This window comes from Centroberyx affinis, unplaced genomic scaffold (assembly GCF_046629955.1).
Source record: "Centroberyx affinis isolate AG114_WGS23_722 - 3 ecotype Tasmania unplaced genomic scaffold, CSIRO-AGI_Caff_v1 ptg003356l_1, whole genome shotgun sequence".
Classification (NCBI taxonomy): Eukaryota; Metazoa; Chordata; class Actinopteri; order Beryciformes; family Berycidae; genus Centroberyx; species Centroberyx affinis.
Genome location: NW_027281350.1, coordinates 104,444 through 128,959, shown reverse-complemented (window position 1 = coordinate 128,959; position 24,516 = coordinate 104,444). Strand labels below are relative to the sequence as shown.

Sequence of the window (24,516 nt, the reverse complement as noted above, 5' to 3'; positions counted from 1 at the left end):
AAGGTGAAAATCTGCAAAACTTCTTGTAGGCATGTTTCTTCAACAAATTGAAGAAACAACTTGTCAAGCTGAAATGTTTAAATGGAAATTTTTCATTTTTATTCTACATCTGACCAATGAACTGAAAAAGTATAAAAAAAGATTTTGAGCTACCCCATCATCACTGCAAAAGATCCGTTGAAGACTTGCACCTGCATGTAGAGTACAGAGATGACAGGGCCACAACAGCTGCAGATGATCACTACAGAGAATGGAAGACAGGAATCATCAAAAGACCATGCATGAGTGATCAGATCAGATGAGTAATGTATACCATAAAAGACATACAGTATACTAGTATATGCAAAGAAAAATGTGCATAACAAAAAAGGGGAAAATAAAATGCTTACCTAAACATGCATATATACATGCATGCATATACAAATTCTACAGTGATGGATACTGTAAAGACAAACACCTATATCAAAAATATCTGCATAAACACCATCTGGATCAGAAGTGCTACTCCTGGCATGTGGGGCTGGACGAAAACTATAAGAAAGCATGTGAGGCCATCTCCTTCAATCCTTTGGTAGTCAAGCATGCATAATAAAACCCTTCCAAATAATTCATTAGGCCGTAGCAATCCATATCATTTCATTCTTTTATTAATGTATTCAAAATCATGAACAGACAGTGTGGAGACTGTCCACTACCATCTATGTTTTGTGACATTTAAAAAAAAAAAAATAAGACATAAAAATGAGATGATGGAAAAGGACTACAGACCAACAACAGAAAAATAAATCCTACAAAAATATACAAGAGCATTGATAAAGTGTTGTATTGTAAACATGACAGCCTAGAAATAGCCACAATACTGGTAGCAATGAAGTGACATTAGAGGTTGTGTATGTACAAAAAGAAAAGAATGCAAGGATCAAAGAGCATGGGCAAAAAATTGAGTTACATTTCTCCTTTAGATACATTCGTAGTCTTGCATCGCTCCTTTATTCCAAAGACTGTAAAAAAGTGCCATCCATCTCCTGGCTATCACTGTTAAGTCTTTTTCTTCTCCTGACACAGCTGAAAAAGTGAGACTGTGCTTCCCTTTCACTGTTACTGAAAAACAGCTAAATCACCCACCAGCTCAGGCTAAAAATTAAAAAAAAGCAGCTAGCATGTAATAAAAAAATACTTTACCTGGAGTGGATAATCAGAGGGGAGAAAAGGCCAAAGATTAAGCAGTTAAAACCTTAAAATTCTCATTTTTAAAAGCTGACGATTAGAACAGTCTTTTTATCTACACAAGGTCTGGGTGGATATAAGCAATTTGGCAACAGTTCTTTCTCGCTAATTCCTCTCAAATGGATCCAACAGTCTAGTCGTTTTATGTGCCTGTTAACACCTCTGTAACAGTCTGATCCAGCAGAGGCGGTGCTGAAGCAGCGGTCTCCATCAGGGTTTGCCCTCTGTGTGGCAGAGGCGCGTCTGCAGCTCCACCACCACGCTCCTCATCATGCCTCCCAGCCGATCGTGCAGCTGAAGCAGCTGCTGCGGCGAGCAGCGGTTCAGTTCTAGCGGCGTCATCCTGGAGGTCAGCGCCTCCGCCTCCGACAGCAGCCCCTGGGGGTTCGGCTGTCCCTCAGGTCTCCGCTCCCCGGGCTGCGCGTCGGAGCCGTCCTGTTCTGGCCTCCCGTCTACCAGCACAGGGTCGTCCACCAGCTCTGTGGCTGCGCAGAAGAAAACAGCAAAGACAGCGTGGTTTACATTTGAAACCGCATTAGAGAATTCTTGCTGTGGATACAGTCACAGAATATGGTGGGATTTTTGTAAACACAAAGTGGTAGTATTAAAAAAAATCTATTTCATGGTTGATTTCAAATTTGGAGACAAAGCTTATAACCTCGGTGACATATACAAGAGGCAGATGGCAAGTTAATCAAATACCAATATCTGTGACTGTGACCATCACTTGTAGTCTCTATGCATTACCCTCTGGCCATTGGTTCGGTCTTACTCCTGCCAAGAAAAACAGGTTCAAGGACCCAATTCTTACAGGCTAAATGGTGGTAAAGGGAGGAGGGAGGCCATGATTTTTTGTTGACCATTATGTCACAATGGTGATGATGATTTATTGTGCTTGAATCTCTGCATAGAGACCTTACATTGGAAACTGATGGTTATTTGATATGCAGTCAGTCTTAAGATTTTACATGTTTTTTTGTACTGGCTGCAAAACCAATTAAGGAACAAGTAAAGTTGAAACTTGAACTTTAGTAATGAATCCCGAGTCGAACTAGCCTACTGGGCCTTAACAGACAGCAGTTTACTACCATGAAGAAACCCACCGAGAGGCTCGCCCGGGGACTTGTCCTCCTCGTCATGGTTTTGAGGAGCGTTGCTTTCCAGTTCAGAAGTCATCTTCTCCATCTCATCAAAACTCTTCAACTCATCACCACCGCCTCGTCCTTTACGCTACAGATCAACGGTTCAGAGGTCAAATACAAAGTAAAATCAGTGGTCATTATAGTAAACCCTAGGCTTACTTAAATGCTTGTAACATAAGTATGTAGAATGGTGTGCATTTCCAGTGTCATACCTGTTGTTCATGATATGTTTTAAGTGCCTTCTTGACGTTGGAGATCTTTGGGGAGCGAATTGGCAGAGTCTTGATGTCACTGGGAGTAAGAGCGCTGAGGTCACCAACTGTTTTGATGTTCCTGGCTCGCACCAGCTGCCCAAAACCACGAGGCCTACAAAGAAAATTGATAAGGAGAAATGGATGCACATAGTGAGACAATGAGTACCTATCTTTCTGATTTAGGCTTTGTGAATTTTAAAAAATATAAATGTCTGACACTACACAAAATGCGACACTTCTTATTGTAGAACGTGTGTATTAGAAAGATTTCCCTTCATCAACCCTGCGCTGTGCTTACCACATGTTGGAGGTGATCTGAGGCAGCACAGCCTCCACAGGTGTAGAGCAGCCAACCAGAGCGGGGTAGACGCAGTCTTTGGGGATCGGCCTCGGCTCTTGGCTCATTTCTGATATCTGGAAGACAGGGGTATGGACTGCATTTAGGATTGCATCTACCATTAGGCCTTGAAAAATAAGCCATGTAACAGTGAACCAAAACTGCAAAATGATGTATGTATCACCAAGTGATAGCAATACTCAAAGTTGCTTCCTCATTGGGGTGCATACCAGGCATTTCTTGGAGCTCTTGTAGCCAGGGCTGTGGAGATTTCTTGGACTTAGGATCAGCAGGCCCTTTGTTGGAGTAGTAACATACTACAATACAGAGCAGAAGGTAGTCAAGTTAAACCAAAGCAGACAATATGCTAGAAAAATCTGACAGTTCATCTGGACCTGGAAAATATGGCAACTATCAACATTTGACAAAACAGCATTGTGTCCTGCTTAAATGCATAGAATAAATACAGTTAAGCTTCAGTATCAACATCAGGCCTCACTTCTACCTTAGGCTGTGGGATGCCGCTTGAGATTTTGGACCTTTTTGGGGAGCTTGTTCTGATGACGGGGCTGCGACGGTCAATGTCATCTGCCAGCTCCTGGTGTTGGATTGGGACAGCAAAAGACACGCGCCTGGACTGCAAAATGAAAGGAGCAAGTAAGGTTACTCTCAACAACTTTCTCCCGGTTCACATTTGTATCATGGAACTTATGTATTTGAAATGCATTTCAGATGAGCAGATTTTGTGCATCATCATTTACCTTGACAAGAGGGGAGGGAGTCTCCTCCTCGAGTGGTCTCTTCTGGCCCTTCTTAAGAATACTGGTAGAGGGGGAGGCTGAAGGAGACCAAGTCCCTCTGGTCCTGCCACTACTGGGGCTATGACCAACATCTGGCCCCATCACAGCCTCCAGGTCCTTCTGTTTGACTGGAGAAACCTGACAAACATCTTTACTGGTGGTCTCTGAAGACACTGGGGCATCACAAACACCAGTCTGTGGAACATCTGCATCTGTATCAACTGGATCTGTCTCAGTGTTGACTATTTGAGTTTCTTCTTCATCTTCACACTCCTTATCTTGGGCACTGTCTTTTTCTTCGGCCTCTTGGAGAGGCGCAATGTCTTTACCATCTCCCTGAACTTCGCACTTCTGCACACTGGCTTTGGTGTCCTGACTTTCTGATTTGCCCATTTTGATAGTGGTAAAGTGCTCCTCGTCTTCCTCTGGAAGTTCATCTAAGGCACTTGGACACTCTAGCTGGTTTTGTCCAGCAGAGGTAACACAACTATCTTCAACTCTGTCCTCCATTAGAACATTGGAAGGCTCTGGATGGTCTGAATCTGCATCCACCTTGGAAGGCTCTAGATGGTCTGAATCTGCATCCAACTTGGAAAGCTCTGGATGGTCTGAATCTGCATCCACCTTGGAAGGCTCTAGATGGTCTGAATCTGCATCCATCTTGGAAGGCTCTGGATGGTCTGAATCTGCCTCCATCTTGGAGGGCGCTGGATCGTCTGAATCTGCATCCACCATTTGTTTTTCAGTAACAACAGGCTGAGCCACTTCTACAGCTTTCTCCTCTGAAGACTCAGAGACCTGCAGACTCAGTCTCTCTGTTGTTTCACCTGAGGGTGTCAGTGTGTCTGCAGAGGAGCCACTGGCCACAGGAGGGGAGGATGCATTAACTGGTTCAATGGGCACATCGTTATCTGAGATGGAGTTACCCACAGCAGACAACACAGGCAGCTCACAGGGAAGCTTTTCCTCAAGCTGTTCAGTACTAATCACATCCAAATCAAGGCTTTCAGGAGCCTGCAAGTCTCCAATGTCACTTTCTTGCGAAGCAGTATGATCAATGTTTGACTTTGCTTCAGAGTCCCTCTGTCCTTGCTCCCTCTTGCGAGGTGACACACTGAACAGTTTGATCTTCAGCTCCTGGTCAAGTTTGGATGTAGAAGGCTTTGTATTTTCAGTCTCAACTTTGCCCAGACCAACGGGCTCCAAGGCTATAATAGAATCAACCTCTACCTCCATATCGGTTTCTTCCTCACTTTGCTCCTTGATGTTTATTGTAACAAGGGGTGATCTTGAAACCTGCATATCTTGACTTTTCAGTGAATCCTCTTTTAGATTTTTGGTTTCTAAGGGTCTGCTGGTAGGTGTACTTTGTAGGTCTGCCTTTTGAGAAGATTTAGAATCATCCTTGGCAGTGTCCTCATCAACTTTGCATTCTCCTGATCCAAGAGTGAGCGGACTTGGAAGAGACTGCACACTTTTCCTCCCTCTCCTTTTGGGCACAGGGGCATCCTCTCTGTTCTCTGAGCAATCAGACTCTGAGGTCTCCATGTTGGCCAATAAGGCCTGAGATGATCTCCGTCTTGAATACCTGCTCCTGCCTTGGGAGGATTCTGTTGATCCTGCTATATCTAATGACTGGGAGCTCTCAGGGGTTAAGCTAGGACTGTTACTGGACTGTGACTGCTCATCTTCTACCTTGCTCTTTCTAGCCCTGCTCCCAAGTCTGCCCTTTGTTTGACTGACAGCTGGCGGCGTTGCCCGAGAATTAGTCCTATTCTGCCTTTCTGTTGAATCATTACTTTCAGTTTTGTCTTCAGACTCTACTGCCTCAGAGGACGCCTTGCTTCTCCTCCTTAATCTACCCTGTGATTGGCTGTCAGAAGCTGAAGGTGTGATCACTTGAGAGTCATCTTGACTAAGCTTGTCATCTGTACCACCTCTTCTCTTGCGTTTGTCTTTGATCAGCTCCTCTGATTCACTTACTAATTTGCTCCTCCTGCTTGCTCTACCTTGGGATTGGCTATTAGTTTGAGAAGGAGTGCCTATCTCAGAATCGATCTGGCTTGGCTCAACCTCATCCTTTTTGGTCTGGTCCTCGAGCTCAAACTCCTCTGAATTACTAAGTACCTTGCTCCTCCTGCCTGTCTTACCCTGTGACTGGTTTTGTGACTGAGACTCTGTGGTCCCCTGTAAGGCAGTTTGGCTAGACTCTTCCTTCTGAGGCTGAATCTTTTGCTTGGGTCTGCTTTCCTCGTCAGTCTCCGCTGCTGATTTGCTCCGTCGATTGCGTCTACTCTGGGACTGGCTATCATTATCAGATTGTGTGTCCGTTTGTGAGTCATTTTGGCTGATCTCATCTTCCCTGGTGCTTCGCCTCTTGCGTTCATCTTTGCCAAGCAGTTCCTCTGAGTTGCTGTACAGTTTGATCTTCCTGTGTACTCTACCCTGGGAACTGGTTTGACTTGACTCACTCTTGTCCCTCTGAGACCTTGTCCTTAACCTGCCACTTTCTTCCTCAGCAGCCTGCTTACTTCTGGTATTTGGTCTGCCTTGCGTGTGCCTGTCCGTTGGGCTTGCCTTTGGTGTATCACTTTTACGCTCCTCTCCAGTACGTCTCCTTTTAGACTGGCCGTATTTGTCTTCCCATTCCTTAGGGTCTTCTCCAGGGAGCAGAGGTCTGACCCTTTGGCGTCCAGAACGTCTTGGTTCACCTGGAGAGCTCTCGGAGCACTGAGAATCTTCCAGGGTGCCTTCAGATTCCTCTCCCTGGCTGTAGGATTTCATTTCTTCTGATGTGGAAGCTTTGTTTGTCCTCTTCTTTCCTTCCACATCAGTCTGGGTGTCTGGGATAACATCATCCTCATCCTCTATCCCGTCTCTAGGCAGTCCCTCAGTGAGCTTAACCTCAGGCTCACTTTTTTCCTCAGAGTCCACCTTAGCCAGCTGAGAGGACTCTGGGGCAATATTCACAGAGCACTGTGATTTAATTTGCTCTGTCTCATAGGATTGGGAAACCTGTGGGTTTGTACCAGTGGTTGTCTGTGAGGCCTGAGGGGAGGAGGTCTTGGTGGTGTCTTGGCTATTGGAAGTCTTTGTGAGGGGACCTGTGAACTTAGACATATTGCTGGGACTGGCAGGCTTGCCCTCAGCATACTTCTCCAGAGTAATAAAGGACTGGCGACGGCTGTTGGGTTTCTGAGGAGTGCCAGACACCAAATCTGAAGAGCCAGAGATGTTGGGGCTGGTGCTTTCTTTAGGTTCCATGTCCAAGTCCTCTGCTCCAACATCACTATTGACATCATCCTCCATAGAGGCATCTGCTGACTCAGGGATTATCTCTTCCTGCTTGTCATTTCCTAGATCTTTGGCCATGTTCTCTGCTGCTTTTGGGCTGGCATAGTCTTGAGTCTCCTTTGTTAGAATTTCATGTTCTTGCTCAATTTCCATGTCTTCCTGAGGCACCTGAAGGAAAAAAAATATGCATATAACTGATTCCGACTAGAGATATGAACAGAAATAATTTAGAAAGCTTTGACGTTTGCCATATATGTTGAAGCACACAAAATCTGTGGCATCTTGCAATTTGAATTCAGTAGTTAACAGATAAAAGCCATGCTTTCATTATAAGACAACCACATACATTTATTTATTTATATATTTATATGCACATTTATGACACAGGTGGACATAATACCTTTTAAAGTCATGCAATAACTCCTTTAACATATTGGTTTTATAATATAGGTTTCATCATTCATTTGTACACAAAGTCGCGCTGAATTATGCTTGACATAAAATAAAACAATCCTTGTTCAAACAGTTTGAGGGCAAATGGGACAAAGCCAGTTCTGGTGGGGTCCTGAGTAATAATAATAATGTTGCTTTTGTTGCTTGCGATGGGGGGTGATCATTACCTTGCCAGAAGCCTCCGTTGCAACACTGTCAGCTTGTTCTGTTGGCAATTTGTCCCTGGGAAAAGAAACCAAAAAACGAAACACATTTGTAGCCTTAATCTATCAAAGCTGCTTCATGGGAGAGCAGTGATTTATCTTCATTCTGGTAGCAGTTGCCCAGTACTTACATAGAATCTTCTTGGCTCTGTGTGTACTGGGAGAAAACAGTGGTATCTAGAGAAGCATCCAGGTTGTTGTACATGGCAGGGATGTCAACCCTGTGCCAAACAAACAAAACATTAGTTCCGCATGACACTGACTATGTGAACATTCCAAAAGTACAATTTGCATTTCAATAAAATCAACAAACAGAAAAGGACAAATCTGACCTTTTAGTCCTCTTGACCTCCTTCTGGTGCTCTGTCAGAACTCTCTCCTTGGTCTCAGGAGGAATGAAGACAAAGTCTATGGAGGCTTCTTCCTCCAAAACCTCTCTGCGGGGAGGCTTAGGAGAGCTAAAGTCCAGCTTTGTCTGTTGAGGGAAACAAGGGATACCAGTTGTGCAATTGCAGGATGATGCTGGATTAACAAAAAAGCAACCAGGACTGGGTAGAATATATACTTGCTGTAAAACTCCCCATACATGGTTAGTCGCAAATGAGCTCTCTCTTTTAGGAGCCTGTGAGATTTTCCTATTCTAATTTAACGCTTGTCTCTAATAAAACACATCCTGCACTGTGCTCTAGTTTCCAAAATAAAATATAAAAAAATTAGATGTTGCCGGTAATAACACAGCTGGTACAGCTACTAAGACTAAAATATTACCGTATACTCTATATGTGTTAATACAGAAATTCAATTCAATTCAATTCAATTCAATAGATGACTGTGTGCAGATGCAAGTAGTATATATTATCATAACCATATATCTTTCCCTTCTGGCATCTCCATTTAATGTGCAGGTAAAATAAAGGCCTGCCTCTAATATATGCCTTATCATGGTCTTGAAAGCAAATATTCACGCAGGGCTATTATTAAAGGTTTTATGGTAGAACATTTAGAATAATAACTAAAGAAATAGATTTAGGTGAGCAGTTTGGTTGCATCTCGAACTGGAACACAGGCCTGGCAGCATGATGGGTGAGCTGACAGAAACCCTTACAGAGACTGGCTTGGAGGTGCTCTTGGAGCTCTTGTCCTTCAGCTCAGCAGCCCTGCCCAGCAGCGAGTCCCTCTTCCCCACAGATGAAACCAGCACTCCGCTCAGCTTGGTCTCTAGCTGGGAACTCTCACTCTACCGAAACAAACAAGATCAACCACAGCTAAGAACAATGAGCATGGAGAAGAAGAACTGGTGAAACAGTGAACACACTTTCAGCTTGAACACAGTTATTAAGTTGAAATCACAAAACCAAGTTACAGGGAGTTCAGAGCAACTCACTGAATACTGTCCACTGAGCTCATCAGGAACACTGACTGCCTCAAAGCCAGGTAGGATGATGGGGGTCTTCTGCTTCACCTGGGTCAGTATTGGTCTGTGTGAAGAAAATGACAACATTGTGAGATAGAACATGTTATAATAATTAAATTGGGTTATAAATTTCAATTTGTTTAATGTTATTATCAAAAATGCATCTACTGCTGCATTCCCATTGCAGCAGTACGCAGTCATCGGCAAACTGGATATTCATTGTTTTCAATAGTAAAATGACGGTAAACTGCGGCATTAAAAATGACCAACCTTCCAAAAAGAAAAAATTCTCACCTGAGCTCCTCTGGGTACGTGAGGCCGACTGAGTTGGCGAATGTGGAGTTCCAGAACTGAGTGACTGAAGTCCGGAGCTGCTTGTTCTTGTGAGGAAACAAGACGCAAAGCAGAGGGGAAAGCAGAGCCAGGAGTTCGTCGTCGTAGGCCAAAGTAGAACGGGTCTGTAGGCAGCCTAGCACCTCGCCTAGGAGCTTCTCCAGCTAAAGGGGACACAAGGAAAACACATCTGTTGCTTGTGAAATATTAACTTCTAAAATGGATAATTCTGTGATTGTTTATTTAAATGTTCATGCCCTGACTGAAAATCACCACTCATACTGCTACTTATAGGTCACTCAGCAAAAGATAAACATTTAATTATTATTATTATCAGTTAAATATAAGATTTATTCAACATTTGCCAAGAATTGTCAGGCACACTTACTGCACTGAAACACTGAAAAAATCTGCAGCAATGCTATAAAAAGGTCAACACACCTTTGCCACAAGCTGCGAGGAGAATTTGGGCACCTCACTGGTGGCTTGTTTGTAGAAGAGGGTGAGAGGTTGAGTCAGAGAAGCCAGGGCCTCCTGGACAGCGGTAGCGAGGACCAGGTTGGTGAACAGAGCAGACAGGATGGAGACTAGGGCCAGTCCTGTGGCCTCAGAGGAAGCCTCAGGGCCCTCCGCAGCTAGAAAAACCTCTAAGCACTGCAACAATAGGGACTGGTAGGTGGACAGGTTCCCCAGGGCCTTGTTCTTCTTACGCATCCAGTTTACTGGGGTGTGAGGGGCTGGAGGAAACAAGAGTAACTACAGTCATTCTCTAATTCGTGCTCCAAGTGGTTATTTGCAAAGTATTTCCATCTACACAAAAATGTATAAAAAGGCATTTAAATGAACAATTATTACAGCCACAAGCAGCCATTCTAGGTTTCAAGCTAACTGAAGACTCAATACTGAGAGAAGTTAAGAGATATAAAATACGGAGCATATCGGGATTATGTGCATTATATGCACACTGAACTAATGAGCTAAAACCTCCTTACACTTCATCTTTTGCTGAAACTGTGGTGTGTAGGGAGAGAAGTCCACACACTCCACCATCACTTGGAGGATACTGGCAACGGCATCCAACGTTGAAGGAATCTGGAGGATAACAATCAATCAGTACGTCTAACCAAGCTCGTCTTCAGTAGGCAACAAATGCATACGTTTATAATGTATAGGTTTTAGACATAAGATGGACCCCAACAACACTTTGATCTTTGATGTTCAGCTTGAAAAACAGCTGTGGACTGTTCTGGGACTGAGAACCCTTATGTTGTGAACTATAAATCTTGTATGGTGACCATTGTGTTTAAAAAAAAAATTATAATTCTTAATTTTTTTTTCTTATTGCCTAATTTGTATTGACTATAATTAGTTTTGTTGTGTTATCATTTTATGTGTAAAGCGCTTAGTAAGCTCTGTTTTTGAAAAGTTGCTATACAAAAAAAGATTATTATTATTGGTGTGTTGGCAGCTCCTCCCTCTCCTCTCCTCACCATTAGGGCCTCTCTGTCCAGGGCGGCGGCCATCTTTGCGCACAGCTCCTCGCAGCAGACGTTCTCCTCGGCTGTGACCACCAGGGCCGAGCAGCGGGCAAATACCTTGTACAGCTTGGACCATGTAGTCAGCATCGACTTCTGGGTCGTCTGTTGAAGACAGAGGATTCAGAGTAAGGCAATCCACATCCACATCGGCAAGAGGAAACAGGGGTTAGGAGCTGCGGGGTTGGCTCACGGCCTTAGCAGGAGAAATTGCAACATGGGGTCTGTTAACAATACGATTTTTATGTAGGAGAAATAAAAACAGAAAATACCTGCTGCAGCGGTGTGCCAGGTAGGAGGTGTGTGACTGGGAACATCAGGGCAGAGTGCACAGCGCTGAAGTTGTGCTCCAGGGCGTCGCCTTGGTTCACTTCATTAGACTGCAAGAAAAAGGATTCCAGAATTTACCATATGTGGGTCTGACCTTGCATTTAGTTCTCTGTTGGAGCCATAGCTGGGTAAGTCACGCTCTGGGCATACTCAATCATGGATTTCTTTTTCTTTGAGTTACCCCAATTTTTAAAAAGGCAAGAGAAGTTGTAATCTCTAATTTTGGAGATATAATGGAAAAGCAATATTAGCAGTAGTATTACTGCTCCCAGGGAATGAGTAAGAAGCCCAACGTTGACCGGCACCATGAGTCAGACTGCTGCCACCTCTCCAGCTGCCTACCTGTGTGATGGTTTCAGTGAGCGGGTTGACCATCACACTCCACATCCTCCACAGCTGCTCCTTGTTCCCCAGGGAGCCGGCACTGCGTCTGACAGCACCCAGTACCGCCTCCCCGAACGCCAGGGGGGACGTGGGGCCGGACAGGCCGCAGCCCACCAGGGTGTGCAGGCACTGGAAGAACCTGGAGACAGATACACAAGGCAATATATCATTAAAAGCATACAACGTTATGACAGTTAGTTCCGATAAAATAGGGATAATCCATTCAGCCACCATGCAAGAAAATATACTTTTGCATTTCTTAAAATGGGCTTTGGGGGAATACAAGTTTTGGGGTATACTGACCAACAAGCCAATCTCCCAAAACCTGGTGTATTCTTTTAAACTGACAGAAAAGTTATTCAGACCCACCTCTCATCCTCCACATAGGCAGCGAGCATGCTGCTCTTGTAGAAGAGAAGGATGAGGAACAGAGCCGGTGTTCCCTGGGGAAGGGAGGAGAAAGATTTATAAACCCTCTGAGAGCATTTACACGCATATGTGATAAACAGCAGAACAAGAGGCACACACGCATATGTGATAAACAGCAGAACAAGAGGCACTCACATTTAGCACATCCATCTTGCCCACTTGGTAGGAGGCAGAGCCAAGAACCCTCTGGGGAATGCCTGTCACTGTGGTCTCAAACAGAACCTGAGGTAAGAGAGACAAACAGTACAGAGACATTTACAGTTTAGGCATTTAGCTGATGCTCTTATCCAGAACAACTTACAAAAACTGCAGCAGAGGAATACGCTTAAATTAATCAATCACCACAACCAATAGTAAAGAGGTCAAGGGCCCTGACCAAGGTTATTCATAAACTACAACCAACAACTACTAAACTAACAAAAACTAGGTGTTAAAATACATTGTAAACTGAAATAAAAATCACTCTGACAAAACTAAACTACAACCCTCTTATCTACATGTAAAACTAACTAAAATAACTCCAAATAAACTGAAATTAAAATAGAAAACTATATTTAAAAAAAAATGAAAATTTTAAGACTATAATAACCTTCCTGTGACCACAGAATAATGATGTAAGAGACAGTTACTAGGAAAACAAAAAAATACTCGCTGAGGAGAGAGATAAGAGGAATTTATTGAGAGTAATTCAAGTGGGTAGGGGAGGTGGGGTTTGATTCAGTGGAAACAGGGTGACATGAGGGAGGCTTCTTGGAAAGGTGAGGCCACAAAGAGGCCTGTATCAGATCAGATGTACAGCTTTTTAGACTCGGGTCTTACCAGGACTCTGTCTGCAGGCAGCGCTTCTGAGGAGACGATGCTCTGCAGAGCCTGGAGCATCAGGGTCAGCACTTCACAGCCCTGACGATCCTTCTTACTGCCAGCTGTCGGCCACAGAAGGGAACAGAAATACAAGTCAAACAGTTGTGAGTAGAACATTCAAACCAATTCTTGAAGGGGTTCAATCAATCAATAGCTGGGTTTCCAGTCAAGTATTTTTTTTGTCAATTCTGAGGTTTAGAATTAGAAGGCTGATTGGAAAGGTCAAATTTGTATAAAATTTCCCCAATACGTCAAACATACATTCGCTTATGGAAAAGGCTTTCGTCAATAAAGACGTTTTGCATTTTTCTGGTGGATGCGTTATCTGACCTTTGCTCTGTTCAACATTCAGTAAGTCCATTTATTCACATGCAACATTTCAAACTTAAAATTGTCTTGACAGTAGTATGGAAACATGGCTGATGATGGTTAGAGGGTCATCATCGGGGACGAGCCCCTCAGAGTTTCTCCTCGTCACGGCAGTCCAGACCGCTGAGGCTCTGGACGCTCCGACTTAAACTGACGACACTGACAGTGGGCCGGGCGTGGAGAAGGCAGGAGTCTCACTGGCCCTCCTCCAGACTGACAGGACCCAGACCCAATCACGGTGCTCTATGTGGAGCTGCTGGGTGGGACCCACAACTTTAAGAGCCCACCCTGATGAGCAGCAGCCACAATACATTTAAAAAGGGAATCTATAAACACCCATTAACATAAAGCTCTCAAAGGTCATTGCCGGGGGTTCCAGATAAGTGAGGAGTAATTTAATTTTAGTGTAATTTAATTCAGCAAAAATGATCCCAATTAGTATAAGAATGACTATTCTTACCATAGGTTTCACTCTCATGTACATGTAAATCTTCCCATATGGTCTGTGGGACTGTTAATAAAAATGTTGGAGAACCCCTGAAATGGCGGACCACCTTTTATTTATCCTTTAGCACAAATCTGGAACAAATGAGCATGACATGGGGTAGTGGGTTTCCAAATGAAGTAAGCCTTTCAGTGTGTTACCGCCGGCCATGACGAAATCACACCCCAGCACTTACCAGACTCGATTGTTGAGTTGACAAAGCTGACGAGGCTCTTCCATATAAGAGCCAGGAGGGAATCTGTAGGGGGTCGAGGAGAGGGAATCATGAGTCACTTCAGGGAAAACTTAACACTCTCGCTACCAACACACTTACTGTGCAGTGGTTTCTGACCTTAATTAACTGCTTTACTCCCATCAAGGAACTCCCAGAACCTGTTTTTAATTAATACACACCACCCATTTCCAAGGAAAAAAGTGGTTTCCATTTCTGAGGTGAACCTTGAGCACTTACGCAAACAGCTTGGCCTCCTGCAGTGTATGTTTGACAATAGCGCAGTCTTACTCAACATGGATAACAATCATCTACATTCTGCCAGATGCTGACTGGTGGGAGAGGATATTCTATTTAACTGTTTGGAAACTACAAAGCTTAGACTGCCCAGAGGAAAGAAATCCGATTTCCACTACTGTCACTGCTGAATTTCCATCAAATGAAGACAAGCTGTGAAATTTACCTGGGGCCTCTTTGCCGATGGTGATGAAGCCGTCTCTGACAGTGGAGATGAGCAGAGCTGCGTGTTTGGTGAATGAGGAGGTACCAGACAGGAAGGGGTGGGTCAGGGGCTCTGGGAAGAAAAGCAAATCACAATCATACAGGATATCTAGCCTTCTTACGCCTTGCATGAAAGACGTGAGGCTGGAATTAGGGCTTTACAATTAAATGTGTGATATTTAAACCGCAGAAAACAGTTGTTGCTTTTTTAAAACTACCTTTAGCACACAATTACCAATAAACAATCTTGCTAGATATGTGGAGACCACATATCTTGTACCATACATATGCACTATGCATGTCCAGAGGTTGAGCCCTCCCTGACCAGTTGTGTACCAATCAGAAGCCAAACATCAGAATCAGTGTTAACAGAGGCAGAAAGGAAACTGTGTGGCCGGCTGGGCAGAAAGAGGAAGTGGAGGGGAAGTAAGTCAATTGGAAAAAGTAAGAGCCTAATTGTTCAGTGGATGTACTGACTGCCTCAGCCGGGGAAAACGGTTCACATATTAAGTTCAAAAAATGGCCTTTAATGATTTTCAGGTATTAGGTAAATTCATTCTGTCACAGTTGATGATTGAACATTTCTTGTTCGCCTTATTGCAAGAAAATTAGGTGTTTACTTTTATTTTTGGCATATGGCAATAATCACAGTTGAAGTACAGAACAGCACCAAATAAACCAATAAGAAGTATCAAGTTCAAGATCAGCCTGTGCCAAAGAAGCTCTGACTCACCGAGACTCAGGAGGATTTTGTTCCTGGCTGCCATGGCAACAACCTCTGGCCCTACAAAGTAGTGTAGCAACATCTCCAGGCCCAGCAGCTGGATGGAGGGGAAAGTCTGGGCGACCTGGACGCTGCTGTTCAGGTTCATACGGGGCGTACTGACTGGGCTGCTGAAGGCTGCGGGACCTGGAGGAGGACGAAGAAAACACACTTTCCATTTTCCGTTCATTCTAGGCTTACTCTAATCCAACTTCAGGCCGTTTTAACTGGTAGTGCGTCAGATAACAATTGATAAGTTTAGATGGTGACAGGTGGATGTGTATGAAGTACCAGTCTTCGGGGTGCCGGGCGCAACAGCACCGTTTTGACTGGCGCCTCTAGCAGGCGTGCCTGGGATGGTGGAGGAGTCGGAGCCAATCGTGCACTGGAGCAGAGGAACAGAAACCTGCAGAGAGAGACGAATAGTGTTCACTCACACCACACCGCTTTAAAAACTGAAATAATGTAGGTTATCAAATACATAATAACTGTGTAAAAGACTTTAAGACACATTTAACATTACCTGGGATTGAATTTAAGATCAATTTAACAACCAAAATAAAGAAACAAAAAGCTGGCAAAACAACTTACTTCCAATTGAACATAGCTTATGGACACTTGGAAATTACATTTTAGGGGTATGATGTGCCATTGTGTTTATTAAAGCAGATGTGATAAAAATTGCATTAAACCTGTCCTATATTAATCTAAGAGTGGATATGCGCATAAATCTTGAATCTAGATAATTTAAGTTTGTGTCAGTGTCTCACATGTATGTACATACAGAGAGGCATGTCTAACCTGTTCAAAATTGGGTGCCAGATTGGGCCCCAGCCGGACCACCAGGTACCACCAGACCTCCAGCTTGGTGAGCAGCAGGGCCTCCGTCCGCACGTGGATGGAGCTGAGCGGCTGCATCAGCAACTTCATACGCTTGGCACTGGACAGGATGTCTACAGGAGCGATGGTGAGACACATGAGAAAATATTACATGGAAGTAAATTGCCAGCCAAGCTGACTGTAAGACACTAGATATATAAGTATGGGAGAAACTGGGCCAGTCAGTCAATTACTCACCTGGATTGAGGGCAAAGTTGTCGATGAGGCTCTTCCAGGCAATGAAGGCGATCTTCTTGATGTTAGGAGAGGAGCTGCGGAAGCCAAGTTCCTCTAGATGCAGCAGGGAGTTGATGAAGGGACCTCCTCTATGGAGCAGCTGTGTAGGAAGTACAGAGGTTTTTAGGGCATGTTCACACCAAGCATGTTTGGAATGGTTTAATTTAGAGATGTTCCGATACCATTTTTTCCTTCCCGATTCGGATACCTGAACTTGAGTATCGGCCGATACCGAGTACCAATCCGATACCAGTGCGTTAAAATTTTTTTTTTTTTTTTTTTATTATTTTTTAACAGCTGTATACTACTAACCCTGTATGGATGTGATATGATTACTATCATTGTTGTATGGCCTGGCTCTTTGTAAAACATGAACAAATACATACAGAGAATGAATGCCATAGAACTTTATTATCTAGTTTGACAGTCAGTCATAACTGAAAAAGAACATAAATAAATAAATCTAGGAATAAATAACAATTCCTTTAAAAATGTGTTAAAGTGCAGCCACAATTTAGTAAAATAAAAGACATTTAAAATTTTAAAATAGTACAGTAACAGTATGAATTTAGTATATAAGTATAGATTTCCGGAAAACGGCCGTTTTTTCGGGGATAATAAATTACGTGATATCTAGGGCTGCCCCCTAATAGTCCTCCTGAGAAGAGTCTTAGTCGCCAAGTTTTCACTGGTCAGTTAGTGCAGGAAAAAAAAAAAGAAGGATTGATAGAGTAAATATCCTCCGACCGCCAGACAAATTAGGTTAACTATAACTTAAACACACGTTCCAAATAATAATTATAATGAAATGAATCTACTCTGAGGCAAATGTATCTTTCTTTATCTGTCCATTGTTCACACTAAATCTTCCATCATTTGTCAAACAAACAGAAGCACATGGCTAATTATTATGCAGAATGATGTCATCTGCATAATAATTAGCCATGTGCTTCTCGTGCAATGGAGGAATCTGGCTGTCAGACCTCATGGTCAGATATTTCCTCTAACAATCATCCTCCCCTGGTTGGAATTCTGCAGCGTTCCATGCAGCAGTGATATTACGATGGTAGTGAGGGCTTAATCCCCTAAGCAGAACAAGCTGCTCACGTTTTCTTCATGGACGCGCATGGTCTGATGTTTGAAGCAGTCCAGTGGTGTAGTTGGTAAGTTACCGGACTCAGTTACGACAGCCATATAGGCTACAGCATATATACACAGATGCTCCCAATCAATTGGGGAAAAGAGGGTGTGAAACATTAGGAGGCAGGGCCACTGATTGCAGGCCATGAATCTTTCTAACTGCAGGGAGAGTGTGTATTTTTGGAGCAATGGCCGTTTGTTTTCGGGGTAACGGGCTCTCGAAAATGGGCTTTCAGTCCAATGGGACATTTTTCGGACTATTGGGGTTTCGGAAAATCTTTGGTCGGGGGCAGCCCTAGTGATATCAGATCGGTGCATAGACTCGCGTACTCGCCAATACCCGATCCAGCATTTTAGGCTGTATCGGAGGCATTTCCGATACTGGTATCGGTATCGGAAGAACTCTAGTGTAATTGAACTCTGAAGCGCTTGCCCCTTTAATTCGGTTCATTTGGGCAGGTGAGAACAATAACATTTGACCTCTGGTAGCATCAAATAACCGCACCAAGATGCCTGAAAATGCTTGTCTCAGTCCTCTAACAAGAGAACTGTGGTGTGGTTCATTAGGATTGAGAAGATAATCATACCAACTACAGGAAACGACCCCAAAAACGCAAGGGTTTATGGGTATAAGGAGATGGATGTTGGCATCTGATAACCAGCAGTTCCTCATGCTTGGAAAGCCTAGCATAACAAACTGCAGTCTGGACTGATGCTCATATTCAGCTATTTCTTCATGTGTTCTTAACTGGCATAAACACCAGAGAAGGTAAATTACAGCAAAGAGTGCAAAGTCCATCAGCTTAAATTACAAGGACTGGAATCAGATTAGTGTTGACTCCCCACCACTGCCAAAAGCTCTAACCTCACAGGACGACAGGTTACCAAAACCCTGTCTAATAATGAGCCATTTGTGAGTCCATGTGACTTTTGTTTACAAGCTCTGGTAAGTAAACATTTCCACTATGCTTCAGACCAAAGGAAACAAACTGTAGGCATGATCGCGCCCTCAAGATTCTTCATGGATATGTTCATGATTTCAATTGGTGAAATCTCATCAAAAGCCATGTAAAGCCTACTCTTTTCCAAGGGACACATTCAGTCATGTGCATCATATTTCAGAGCTGAGACGCGCAGACAGGTATGACATACCTTCCCCAGCAGTCTAACGAATAAGGGCCAGAGCTTCAGGACATTGGCTTCGTTCTTAGACATGAAAAGCTTCTGCAGCTCGGGGATCAGTTTCTGTAGAGACAAACACAAAGGCATGTCAGCAGGGTTTCTGCACATTTTACATTCTAAAATTCCTTTTCCAGATGGTAATTTGATTGGATGTCAAGATTTTGGTCAGTGTTCAATATGACATATACTGATAATGGGTGGATCATTTCATTTTTGTACATTGTTACCAACACACATACACATATACAAAACACAAGGTACTCACTGAGGACATCATGGGTTCGATGATGGCCGCTACATCCGTCTGCTTCTCCAGGAGGAGAGGCATGCCCATCTCCATGGCTGCTGCAGCCCGTAGGCGCACTTTCGAGGCGGAGTGGACCACCAGGGGAATGACCAGCTTGGCCCACCGTACTGCCCCGTCACCCATCTGGGTCGGCACCTGCTCCAGCAGCCTGAAAAGATCAGGAAAAGAGAGCGTTTAGATCAGGACAGAGCACTGCTAATAGCTGCTATTGTACACTAAATAAAGCACTGACGTGGCTTGAGTGTTCTCCATTAACTGAACATTAAAAATCAAAGATTAAAGCAATATTTGATACACGATTTCGTACCTTTTAGCACTTTAGACTTAACTATGGGGACCATAAAAATCATATTTTTAACATATATGCAAACTGCTAACCAGATTCAAGTAGGTTTTGATTCCATGTCCTGTTTGTAATTATCAATATTGACATCTGAAGTGAAAATTATTACCCCAGGTGAAATACAGCACTGACATGTCATATTGTAGTCAAGTCTGCTTACCTCATGATAACATTCAAGGCCTCGTGCTCCATGACAACGGACTGGATGTCCTCTCTGGTCCACACATTCTCCAGAGTGCTCAGTATAGACAACGTCTGGGTGGGGGGAAGCAACATGGATTAATACAACTGCAATATCTTGCAGTTAATCTATGCACACAGGAAAGACATTGAACAAGTTGCTGCCAAACTGTCATTAACAATGGAAAAAGTTGCAAAGTGGCTCAGTTACTCATGTCTCACTCTGAATATTGAGAAAACAGTGACCATGTATTTTTTGAATAAACAAAAACAAAGGGTTTTTCCAAATATTTATATAGATGGACAAAAGATAAAAAATGTTGATGAGTTTAAATACTTAGGTGTTACTCTAGATTCCACTCTTACATTCAAAAGGGATATTAAAAAGATGTGCCATGTATTGAAATATAACATAGTTAACTTTAGACATATTAGGAATTCGTTAACAGTTGAAGCCTCTAAGACATATTTGAATGCAAAGATTTTTTCTTATTTTCATTACTGCATATCATGTTGGTCTCAGGCAAACAAGACTGTCTTAAAACCAATTAGGTCACTTCATAAACAAGCCCTGAAAGTCCTGGACAGGAAATCACGACAGTATCATCATTGTGATATACTTGTTAAATATAAAATGTTAAGCTTTGACAACTCAATTTTGTATTCAGATGTCCGTTTGGTGCATAAAATAATCCATAATGCTGCTCCTCCACCGTTGAAGAATTTTGTTCAGCTCCGCTCTGAGCAAATGATCAGAGCTTCGAGGTCTGTTTCAAGGGGAGACTGTAGCGTCCCTAAACGAGGCTCTGCTTTTGCACAATCTGCTTTTTCTTTTAAAGCTATTAGAGAATGGAATAAGCTCCCTGTCAACCTGAAAACCTACACAGATTTCCATATTTTCTCCTGTGAAGTCAAAAAGTGGATTTTAAGTAACCAGTCTTGTCAGCATTAACTTGACATTTGACGACTTGTTTTTATATCTTTGGATATATGTATGTAGTGCTTTGATGTTTGTATTCTGCTTTATGTTTTTTCCCATGAAATGCGCTATTTTGTGTGTGTGTGTGTGTGTGTGTGTGTGTGTATGTGTGTGTCTGCCCATGCCTGCGTGGATGTCAATAGGTTGTTGGTCCATTTGTAGTACAGACGATAGGTTTTTGCTGTGTTTTATTGTTTCTGTTCACCTGCCCAGGGACTACAGATGGAAATTAGCTAGCAGCTAAATCTGGTACAAAGCATCTTCTCTCTTTGTTTGAGATTAATGTATTTTGTACATGGTCCCTGATATAAATAAACCCAATAAACTGAACTCAAATATGACATCCCTCACCCCCACCTCCCTTCATGCATACTGCCCCAGCTTTACATAAATTAGATTTAGGGCCCCTTTCACGTCCTGACACTTACTTTTTTGGCAATCATCTCTGGAGGGAAGCTCTGTTTGGAGATGACCCATAATGCTCTGGTGCACGTGTTCTTATCTGTCGACTTCACCACCAAGGAGCAAAGTGCTGATAATATATCTGCTGCAAAGTTTTCTGAAAACATAAAAGAGACAGAGAGAGACCAAGGCAAATAAGTGGCCAAAGTGTCATTAAAATTTAATCCCACCGAGTCATATCTGAAATAATGTTGCATAAAACATGTGAATGCCTGTACCGGGGACTCCAGAGACAACGTGGCTGTGGTACACACAAAACCCTAAAGCTTGTAGGGCGGCTTGACTCAGCTCAGCATTTGAACTGATGATGTGGGTCTGGAGACAAAATGAGACAAAAAACAGTTTCAAAATGATACTGTGAGATGAGTGAGCCTGAATTAGCACCATCAGTTTGGGAGATTTAGAGGTTCCCCCAACTTTACATTTATTCATGATGACCACTCACCAAGATGGTTTTACCCAGGCGGGAAAAGTGCTTTTCAACTGCAGGGAGGAACTGGCGCCCTTCCTCTCCGCTGAGCCGACTGCAAAGGCAAAAACAAAGAATTTCTCTCTCACTCATATTCATGCTGTGTTTAAATGCCTTAAAAAAAAAGAGACCAAACTCTGTCAGTAGCTCATCCTCTGACATGTCCAGAGGATGACGGAGGGCCCAGCGCTGGTGACCTACTTGGCGATGGTGAGGTAGGCGTCTGTCTGCTCCGACTGTCCGGCTGCACTGTCCTCCAGAGACTCCAGCAGAGGGAGGAGGCTGGAGCTGCTCAGAGGCCCCGCCGTCGCCATCATTCTTACTCACCTCCTCACGGCCTTGAAAATAAGAGGCGCAGAGAAAGAGGGAGATGGTTAGGGGAAGGGAGTGAGACATGCCAGAAACTAGAGATAAAGACTAGGATGAAGGGAGGAGGAGGTCGGATCAGGTCGTCCTCAAGCGCCACAGAGGGGATGGACAAATGGCTGGGGAAAGAAATGGTGGTAAAAAAAAAAAAGGACAGCAGGTGCAGGATTGCACTTATGAGCTGGTGACATGCAACATGCCTGATAGTGACTCCCAAATATGTGTGGAAGAGGTGGAAGAGATGGAATAGGCTGCTTCATAGCTTTGTGTCACCACAACAGCATTGTGGTCAAGTGCAGTATGTATACACTGATCGTCAAAAGGCAAACAACCACCAATATAAACAAAAAACAATTGCATTTTCAGAAAAGTATTAGTTTTTTCATAAAATAACCTATCCTGATATAGTTTACATCCGTTTTATACTACTTACTAAGATGTACACTGTGAATTTAGCTCAGAGACGTATGTCAAGCTAAAAAAGGTGGGCAGTTTAGGTGGATTTACCCTCCACTGAATTTCTGGTTATATATTTGCATGCAAAATGGGATAAGAAAGACAGAGGTTGTGGCTGAGTCAAACAACCCTGCATAACCCCACTGCTGTGACTTGAGTCTGCCAATGTGTGTGAAGGAATGTTAGGATTGTCTGTTAATGTAAACAACTACAGCAGGGTGAAACCAGCAGGCTGATGAAGAGGTGAATGCTACCCGAGGTGATCAGTCTTCTTCAGCAACTTGATCTCCGACACCCATAACAACCAAAACAAGTCTCAACAGTGAGTGTGCGGTCGTGAATAGTGCTGGCTAACTAAGTTTGCGCCATTTGGCAGGTTAATTTTCGGCACACGAGACAACTTGGGAAGTGTATCGTTTTCCTTTTAGGGGCAAAACATAAAACGCACATATGGCTCGCTTTGACCCATGCGGGGAGAAGCAGGACGCCCTTTTAAGTCCCTAGCTTCAGCATGTTAGCTAGCACTAGCAGGCTGCGCGGCCGGTCTCTGCATCCACCCGGATGGACAACACGTCTGCTAACACCGCGGTGGCACTGGCTCATTTCTCAACTCGTCCCTCTGTGGCAGTGTGTTTATTTAGACTAACCTAGATAACTAGCAAACATTTACACTCGCCTGACGCTCATTCCCGCAACTTGGGACAAAAAAAAGCATCCGCCGCTGACCCCCTCCTCACCTCGGTGTTCTGGACGAAAAGCAGGAAGCAGAAGTTTCTCAGCAACACCATCAACTCCAGCAAATATACCGGCCGTATAGTTTAGCTTGGCGATGTTTGCAATTCTTTTATTTCGGTCTTTATTTATAAATTTTCGCTGTTGCTCCTGTGATGTTGCCCCGCGAAATTGCTGGCGCCAAACTACCACGCCGACGTACAAAATCACCTCTGACCTTGCATACGTCACACTAAGGACCGCCCATTTAGCCGTATAAGGGGGAGAAATGTTGACAGTACTTGGTATAATATAATAATAATAATAATAATAATAATAATAATAATAATAATAATAATAATAATAATGTATGGTTAGCACTAATCGTTCCATCCACTGCAGCATCAACCTCTCTTGCCATCTGTTATGTGCTACACTGTTGTGAACTGTACTGTGATTATTATGCCTGTTTCTGTGTTCCTGTCAATGGTTTGTGTATCTGAAGGACACAATGAAAGATGTACAGACAAGGCAGACAAGACAGAGAACCATATGAAACATATGTAGGACAGACAGAGAAGCGTATGCAGACACAGAAAAGCAATGGATGGTGGGGTAAACAAAAAAAAAACAAAAAAACAGTGAAAAAAGAAATGTACAAGAGAAGGGATTGGACACACAGCCTAGAGGAAATGGGGATCTGTCAATGCCACAGCAGTTTCTTGGCTCATGAACCTGCAGCAGCTTTAGTCTGCTTTCACTTTTGAGGTCTATACAGTTGGAAGTGGTGGCCGACATTCATTCAGAAGGAAAGGAGGGTGAGCCAGATGAGACCGAACACCTACTGTCAGTGCTGCTGGGTGTCTTGCAATGGCTACAACATGTGAAGTTCAACAGTTCCTCTATAGAGAGGCAAAGGGAGTTAAGGACTAGGACACAGACCAGACTGAGGTCCTCCAGAAACTGGACCTGAAATGATCCCGAAGTGATGAAGGAGGTGTGCAGAGCAAGAGGAGGGAAATAAAAGCAGGACAAGATGCTTGGTGTGGTGCATCAGCCTCTTTTCTGGAGACGATGTGATTGACAACCTCCAGAGAGAAGGGAGGACTCAGACACCTGAAGGATGCAGGACAGAGGAGACACAGTTCTATGTCCTGGGATGTTCTTCCATAAAGCTGAATTTGTCCAGCCGTGGAAAGAGTTCCAGGTTATCCTACTCAAGTAGAAGTACTGTTACTTTGCTGACATTTCACTTGAGTAGAAGTAAAATTACTGATGTAAAAATCTTTTCCATGCAATGTAAAACGGCAGAGGACAGATCTTTCAGTCTAGGTTATTTTAATTTAAAACTTGATAAAACAAAGTGCATAAACAAAGAAAAGTATTGCATGAATCATGAAAGGATATGCTGGTGGTGGTGTCTACTAACCATGGTCACACTTTATTTTGAAAGTCCAATG

General features: G+C 43.4%; 1 protein-coding gene across 1 annotated transcript; it reads right to left on the bottom strand.

Annotated features, from left to right (window-relative positions):
• Positions 1-669: 669 nt before the first annotated feature.
• Positions 670-23,193, bottom strand: rif1 (replication timing regulatory factor 1). The gene is made up of 35 exons (XM_071538850.1): positions 23,083-23,193; positions 21,725-21,861; positions 21,500-21,578; positions 21,273-21,369; positions 21,021-21,151; positions 19,594-19,688; positions 19,049-19,238; positions 18,754-18,846; positions 16,423-16,561; positions 16,147-16,298; positions 15,637-15,751; positions 15,316-15,492; positions 14,545-14,655; positions 14,046-14,108; positions 12,955-13,058; positions 12,271-12,357; positions 12,076-12,149; positions 11,665-11,845; positions 11,265-11,372; positions 10,948-11,097; positions 10,450-10,549; positions 9,899-10,194; positions 9,419-9,621; positions 9,095-9,188; positions 8,816-8,947; positions 8,043-8,185; positions 7,842-7,931; positions 7,675-7,729; positions 3,722-7,222; positions 3,466-3,597; positions 3,191-3,277; positions 2,922-3,037; positions 2,582-2,735; positions 2,331-2,457; positions 670-1,712 (listed from the first exon to the last, which is right to left on the bottom strand). The coding sequence occupies exons 2-35, from the start codon at positions 21,838-21,840 to the stop codon at positions 1,438-1,440; spliced, it is 7,767 nt and encodes a 2,588-aa protein (XP_071394951.1). The 5' UTR covers positions 21,841-21,861; positions 23,083-23,193; the 3' UTR covers positions 670-1,437.
• Between the last annotated feature and the right edge of the window lie 1,323 nt (positions 23,194-24,516).

Coding starts and splice junctions, on each gene's coding strand:
- rif1 (XM_071538850.1), bottom strand. CDS start 21,840: ATGATGGCGACGGCGGGGCCTCTGAGCAGCTCCAGCCTCCTCCCTCTG. Junction 13,059..14,045: donor CAACTCAACAATCGAGTCTG/GTAAGTGCTGGG, acceptor TGTGGCCGACAG/CTGGCAGTAAGAAGGATCGT. Junction 7,730..7,841: donor CAGAGCCAAGAAGATTCTAT/GTAAGTACTGGG, acceptor TTCTTTTCCCAG/GGACAAATTGCCAACAGAAC.